The following is a 7,881-nucleotide window of genomic DNA, read 5'->3' as shown; positions in this document are numbered from 1 at the left end:
ATACGCGCTCGTAGTTCAACTACAGCTTAAGGCAGAGTTAAATATATATATAGTTTTAATGAACAAAGATCAATGGGAGAGATAAGCTCTTAAGAGTTGATTTCAAATAAAATTAACTTCAGTTTGCTACAGATTTACTGCTACAAATCTTAATCCATTCATCAGACACTTTACTGCATATACTCCACTTTAGTGGCATGAGCGTGTATCAAACTGAGAAAATGGATAAACAATAAGATTGAGTAGAAGCAAAGCTTGGCTGAAGGTCATTATCCAGCCAACGACCACGCGCGTCCTGTTTCATAATTAAGTTGGGCCCCGCCTCAAAATGAAATGGGCTAACTGGGCGGTCATATCATTTGCTTGTGGGCGCTTTAATTGACGCACAGGCAAAGGCAACTGGCAACTGGCAACTGGCAACTGGCAACGGGGTAGCAAGACAAAGAGAAAGGCTGGGCAACGTATCAAAATGTGCAGTTTGTGTTTATTCAGCGTAAAATGAAATTATCATCGTCATATTCAATTATCCTTGCGAGTGCATGATGACCACCCCAGCCTCGCCCCTTATCCATGGGCTGTTCATTGACCCGTCGTCGCCGTCGTCAGCCCTGTGGGCAGACTGTGAAGGACGACGCACCACAGACCAACAAGCATCTGTCTATCCGTTTAAGCATACGTTTTGCACTCACAAAAGGATTGTCGGCTTGTGCCGTAGGCGTTAGTCGAGTGCTCCTTGTTGATTGTGGATTGAGGTCGTTCATGCGCATGAACTGACCAAATTGAAAATTGCATTCAACACTCGGAGGGCAACTGCAACATTTCAACATTTTCCGCATTGCCTGCAAATTGCCAATTGCCAATTGCCAATTGACAATCACATAACAAATTTTGTCATAACGCAACCTTCAAATTGTTTTGTTTGTCTCTTCATTTTAATTGCAATTTGAATTCGTTTTCATTTATTGAAAATACCTTTGTTCTTTATTTTCCTTAATGCTTTATTTTAATAGTTTTTTCTTAAGCTCTTAGGATTAGTCCCTTTTCTTGAGAACTTAAACATTTTCTGCTTCGGTGACTTGCTCAAATGTTTTCATATTTGTATTTTCAATAGAAGTATTAAATTATTATATGATTTATCAGCTTTAAACATATCTCCTTTACGAATGACTATTGCTACTCATTCTAAGCTCAGCTTAATTTAATATATTTGCTTGCTCTCATTGCTTTGGATCTATTCATATAATTTAATTTCTTTGGTTCCAATATTTACCTCTCTGTCTCTTTCTTCTTCTCTGCCTCTGCCTCTCTTGCCACCTTTCCTTCTCCCTACCACAGTCATTCATAGAGCTCTCTCACTCCCCCTTTTCTCTTTCTAACTCGTTGCAATTGCCACGCTCAGTCCTTTTCGTACTATAGCCGTTCCCTGCAACTATCATGGATTCCCTGGAAAAGTGATTCACTTCCTGCACATCTCAAATAAAGTATGATAATAAATACCTAAATATATATATGTGTGATATTAAAGCTTTTTATTATTGTCACAACAAAGCGATAAAAAACTATAAAAGTGCAGTCTATAAACACATTCGCAGTTATATAGCCCATATTCGCGTCTCATAAATGGGCTTCCGCATCTCCAGGCAGAATCCAATTTCAAACAGCTGCCTGGGGTAGGGTTGGGGCTGGGGGTGGTAGCAAAAAAAAGCAAATTTAAAAATTACACGCGCAATGATTTTTATTGCATTTGATGAACATTTAATTTTGATTTAATTTTTAATGAGATTTACTGCCTCAACTGCGTTTCTATATATATATTTTGTTTTGTTTTTTATGCATTGGTTTTTTATATCTTTTTTGGGGGCTGTCAGAGTAAATTTGACGGCGATTGATATGATTGGAAATGGGTTTTGGGGAGGCTACGTGATAATCGTCGATTACTGCCATTATTGTGGCCACCCACAGACAGTAAAGCGGCTGCCGCCGGCAAAATAAAATCGTAAAACATAAACAACAACAGAACAACAACAACAACAACAACAATAATAATAATAATAACAATAACAATGTCTAATAACAGTCGCTGCGATGTAAATAAATAAATTGTGGCGAAATAAAATAAAATACAAAATCAAAGTATAAAACAAGGAATGCGTGCAATAGATAGGCCGACGATTGAATACCCTGTAAAAACAGTACACTTTGAAAAAAATTATGATTATTGTTGATTATTGTGACACCAGGAGGCAGGTAAACTGATGTTAGAGCACACACCTTGAAGAGGAATGCGCCAAGGGGCGAGGCTGTCCAAGACTGAGCAGCTGAGTCAGTAAGCAGCAAATTCATTACGACACACCTGCTAGAGCGACGACCTGGCTGAAGGCATTTTTAACTACCTCAACCACACGCAATATTTTATTTTAAGCTATATAAAAAGGATTTAACGTGTAAAAGCTTATATTTGCAACGAATTCTCTATATAAAGTTGATGACATGATACTAAATATTTGTTTATATATGTTAAGGGCATTATCAAATTTTCAAACGCCAATTTATTTGACATATTTCGAGAGGTTAAAAGCGTTGATTAGCTAAAAATATAGCTGAAGTACCATGGTAGCAATATAATGTGGTAGTTGGATCGCTAAAGCCGCTAAAGCCAGAGAGACAGGTAGATAGAACCTGGAACTAGTTGAGAAAGAGTCGAGTTCATGTTACCCCGGCTTTAACAATTAATGCTATCACTGAAATACTTCTTGTTTGGCTCACACATGCCCTGCTCAAGCTGAAATCCCCTTTTTGGCAAAGTTATTTAAATGCTGATAAAATGAGGCAGCAGAGCCATTGAGTACGTGGTAATTCAATGTGAAACAATTGGCAACTGCATTTGGTCAAATTGGCATGCGGCTTATTTATTTATTTGTTTAAATTTTAATGATTGCCGACGATAGCAGCAACAACAGCAGCCGCAGCAGCAACAATTGCTGCGCCAGGCAAATAAACAAATTAACTCGAAATATCATTGGGCGGTGTGTGTGTGTGTATGATTGTTTATTGTAATTGTTTTGTTTACCTTTATTGCTGTTGTTTTGCCAATGTAATTTGCAAAATGATGCAGCTACGGCAGACTACTGTTTGCAGCAGCAGCAGCAGCGGCAGCGGCAGCTGCACTAACTCAATTATTTTAATTAAACTTGATGACTGACTAACTGATCATCGATTAGTCGGCTTAGGTGGTTTTAGTCGGAAGTCGGCTTGGTCTTAGCCTTGCATTGTTTTGCCACCTGAATAATTTCAATATGTTTGTGGTATCAGTTGATTTGAATACATATATATATAAATATATATATATATAGGTATAGTCTATAGTGAGTCTAATAGAACGATGAATGATGCAGAGCGAGAGAGATATGTTTGTGAAATATAAAATCTATAAAATATATATGATTACGAATGAGATTTAAGGCGTATATATTCAAAAGATTCTAGCTCAAAGTAAAAATTCATATCGATTTTATAATCATATTCAAAGTATATGCCATAAATTTTCCTTTTACCACTATCTCTGAACTGTTTTTGCCAGCTGTTCTATGTATGTCACTATATAGATATGCCCATTGAAAATGTGAATTCAGGGTATATTTGTTTAGTAGACAGAAGAAGGCGTGGCAGACAATATAAAGTATATATATTTCTTATTCGAAAGAGGAGCTGTCGGAACTCCTTCCGAGTGAATGTGTATTCCCTTCTTCGATAACTCTTTGAAGAGGCAGAGCAAAAGCTATTCAACGCCATAGTCGGGCACTCCCGACAGTAGGTTTCTTACATGTTTTTAGTTCAATTTCGCAATGTTGTTTACAAATACAACAGCAACAATGTTTAGACACTGGCAGATTGACATATTGACACGGTGGGATTGGCTGATTGACATAGGCTATTAATTTATTAATAGACATGCGAGCCCGTCCAGCGGGCGCCAATTAGACGTTTGTCAACACATAATAATTTATTTTTATTTTTCTAAATAATCATATGAACATACACAACAATATAAACAATAGCAAAAAAATAATAATTGCATTAAAAATAAATTTGTGCACGAGCTTATCAAATGCTATTCACGACAATTCGCATTGATATCGACAGCCGGAAAATGTTATTTTGGCATGAACTTTGAATTTAATTAGCAGCAGCAGCTGATTGCGATCTGGCACTTGTTTTTTGTGGAAGGCTTTCGAGTATTTGAGCTGCGATACGCATCTCTAACAAGTGTTCTACATGCATTTCATAGAGTTCAAAAGGAGAATATTGGTTAAGCTCGAACAGCTAAAATACGAAAAGGAAATAGAAGAAGCAGAAAGTCTGTCTTTATATTTGTGCAAAGCCTCGAATGATAGGGATTTTTCTGCGAATGGTAAGGCCCACACTTATCACTTGTTTTGTGAGTACTAAAGAGCTCTGAGCCAGTTGGCTTAGTAGAAATTATTTTACTCTCCTAGCGAGTATTAGGCAGTCAGTGCTGCCCAGCTGAAATGCATGCATTAAACTTGCCTGAACCTTGGCCAAACATGTGCTATATATAATAAAGCTCGGCTGCTTCAAAACTTTAGAGTTTATTTCGATATTCAACTCATAGCGGAAACTATGAAAACTTCCTTTATAATTTTGGCCTGTGCTACGTTGGCGCTGCTGCTGGTTAGTATTGAAGGCAACTCGCAAGTATCCTAGTTAACTTTGCTCAACTTTCGTGCAGTGTACTGTCCACGCGGACGAAGCAGGAGAAATGAAGGGCGCTGCTCAGTCGGGCTTTTCTGTGGGCGCTGGAGCCGGAGCTGGAGCTGCTGGCGAGGCCGAGGGTCAGGGCGGTGGTGAAGCTAAGGGTGGTGCAGGTGCTGGATTCAATATGGGAGCCCAAGCTGGCGCTGGAGCCAATGGCAATGGCAATGGGGGTCGCTGAGCGTAAGAAGTAAGAAGTAGACGACGACGGCGTCGATGTCGGTGGCATTTCCGTTTAAAATATCATTAGTTAAAGTCACAGACACGGGCCACAGGTGGCATTGGGCCACGATTCGGCAGCACTTCAATGAAAATAAAACAAAATAAAAAAAAACAAAATAAAAGCACGAACAACAAACTACGTTTGGCAGCCTTAATACCACTTAATGCCATTTTATGAAACGTTACCTCAAATAAAGTACAAACAATCGACGCCGCCACTGCGACGGCGCCGCTGATGCCGACGCCGATGCCAATCGCCGTAATCGAAATCGAAACCAAAATAGAAAATTCACCAGCAATGTTAAAAATATATCATCGCATTTTTCCACATAAATCAAGTGATCAATAAAATCCAAACACCGAAAAAAAACACAATCATTGTGAAATATGGCGCTTCTCTGTGTTCTGCCAAGTCATTCGATTGATTGTTTACACAAAAGGGGGTTTTCTTTAAAATAAAATATAAAAAAAAATAAAAGTCGCCTCTAGATAAGTTTTTAACGCGGGAAGTAGCCGCAATGTCAACTAGCTCGATCAGATTGAATACGATTATTAACAATTTTTCCATGGAATACGCTTTATAACGATGCGGTAAGAGGGCTTTTATAAGGAGCTTTACTTTTGCCATTTAATTTGATCTATCATAAATTTTAAATTTTTAGTAAATAGAAAAAGCCAACTGACCTTTGATCTGTCATAAATAGCTTAAATGCATGAGAAAGACTTCTTTGTGTGGGAACTCAAAGGCTGATATAGAAGTGGAATTTATCAGCTGATAAGAATTAAGAGTATATATAATTTATAGGAAGGAAGAGGCCTATCGCTGGTTATAAAATGATTTTAATTGTAAGCAACTGTGCAAAAGTCCTATTGCTGCTTCTGATCAAGAATATATATATATCTATCTTTGAATATAACTAAGGATAACTAAAGAATATATTTTGAAAGATATATATGTGATTATATATAATAGCGTTAGATATATCTTACTCCAATCAGTATCAATAGAGAAAAAGGGTTGTTGAATTGATTCATCTGCTAATACTTCTAGGTATAGAGTTTCAGGTTATATATTGATTCAAGCACTTATAGAGATCAAGCACATAAATACTGAATAATAGAAATAATTAAGAACCAACAATTACTACTTATTCTTTAACCAAAATGACTTGAAGTTTAATCACAGGATAAATATAAAATTACTTCACCAGCTGCTTATGCGTGCCTTATATATTCCTTACTCTGACTGTTACATACATAGAAAATCATATAGGTATGATTCTTATAAAATCATGTAACCCCTTTAGTCATATAATGGCTCATGTAATCGAAGGTCTTGGCCATTGCAGCTGCCATTGTCTGGCCTTGACACGCGCTGAAGTTCAGTTTAGTTTTTTGTGTTTAGATTGGCTTTAGTTCCATAATCCAAGTGACGCCTGTCCGTCAAGCAGTCGTTGCCGTAGGGCATCGCGTAACGCGTGTGGCCAGTGCAGACACAGCTACAGAGATAGACATAGAAAGAGAGAGTGAGATGAAGGGAAAGAGAGGGCGAGAACGAGAGCGAGAGAGTGCCGTTGCAAACAGGCATTAGATAAGAGACTATCGCTGGCAGGTTGGCCTTTGGGTGGTGCGTGGTGTGGTGTGGTGCGTCTTTGGCTCTATTTTTTATTTATTTTATACGACAGTCGTGAAATTATGCGGCGCTGAACTTGAAACTGGTCACGTGCGAGGCGCCGATGTGGCGATATACTCGTAATTGCCAATTTAATCGCTGACTCGCATTCGCTGATAAGCGAATTCGTGCAACGTCTGCGGCGCAGAGCCAAAGTTTTTACTTATTTTTACTGGGAACTCAACCAGTGCAGCAACAACAACAACAGCAACAAAAGCAGTCAAAGTTATGTTTATCAACAAAATTCAAATTGCATTGTGCAGGTGCCAGGGTCTTGATATGGTCAAGTTACGAGCTGGATCAAGGTGTAACGCCAATGTGGCCATTCAATTGATTGACTGACAAGATTTACAGCAGGCCGTGTGTTGGTAATTGCGGCAAGTGCAGCTGATTTATGTGCATTACCATATAGTTATAGAATGGTAACCGATATCGCAAATTGGCAAGAAACACGCCCGGTACACGCTTTACACTCAGGTCATAAGACTTAAGATACCTATTCGCTAGCTGTCGCTCATAAATCATTCAGAAAATGCGCGCTCACGTGCATATGCGTATAGTGCAGCTTATCTAATGACCCATTTTGACTTTCATACTCATCACCCATATACTATATGTATATATGTATATATATATAAATATCTATAGACTGTATATAATCGGGTATAGAGTTGTAGCAGACCATATGCATTGCCATTAGCTTTTGTCTAATCTTGTGTATGTGGCGCCCCACTCGCCAAATGCGCATTATGAAAGCAAATTGCGTGTTGGGTCTGAGTTTTCTGGGGGTGGGGGCACGGGAAGTGGGTGGGCGAACGCATTTTGCTTTCATAATTTTTTTTGCCATGCTGTTCAAGTAAGTCGCAATTGGTAGCCTCCAAATTATTGTTGTAATTAAACTAAACAGAAGAACAATGCAAATATTGGCATGCGGCTAATTAACGTTCAACTAATTGGCTAGATAATCACTTGAATATACACAAAAACGAGATGGGATACATTGAGACGAAATAGAGATGAGCCTCCGCCCAGCTGACCAGCAGCAACAATGTAAACAAACACTGCTGAAAGCTCAATGAAAACATAGTGCAGCTATAGATTATTAAATATACACAGAGAGGGCATAGAGGGTAGGAGAAGTAAAACGATAAGCGTTGTAAAGGAAACAGCAGAAAACAGTTTAATCAGTTAGATATAGATAGAGAGAATATCTA

At 38.4% G+C, this 7,881-nt stretch overlaps 1 protein-coding gene across 1 annotated transcript; it reads left to right on the top strand.

Moving 5' to 3' along the window:
- The first annotated feature begins 4,595 nt into the window (after window positions 1–4,595).
- LOC111595744 (glycine-rich protein 5) lies at window positions 4,596–5,365 on the top strand. The gene is made up of 2 exons (XM_023309597.2): window positions 4,596–4,692; window positions 4,751–5,365. The coding sequence occupies exons 1-2, from the start codon at window positions 4,642–4,644 to the stop codon at window positions 4,952–4,954; spliced, it is 255 nt and encodes an 84-aa protein (XP_023165365.2). The 5' UTR covers window positions 4,596–4,641; the 3' UTR covers window positions 4,955–5,365.
- The last annotated feature ends 2,516 nt before the right edge of the window (window positions 5,366–7,881 follow it).

The sequence above is a fragment of the Drosophila hydei genome, unplaced genomic scaffold (genome assembly GCF_003285905.1).
Source record: "Drosophila hydei strain 15085-1641.00,03,60 unplaced genomic scaffold, DhydRS2 tig00000243-arrow-arrow-pilon, whole genome shotgun sequence".
In the NCBI taxonomy this organism is placed as follows: domain Eukaryota; kingdom Metazoa; phylum Arthropoda; class Insecta; order Diptera; family Drosophilidae; genus Drosophila; species Drosophila hydei.
This window is presented reverse-complemented; position numbering and strand designations above follow the sequence as displayed.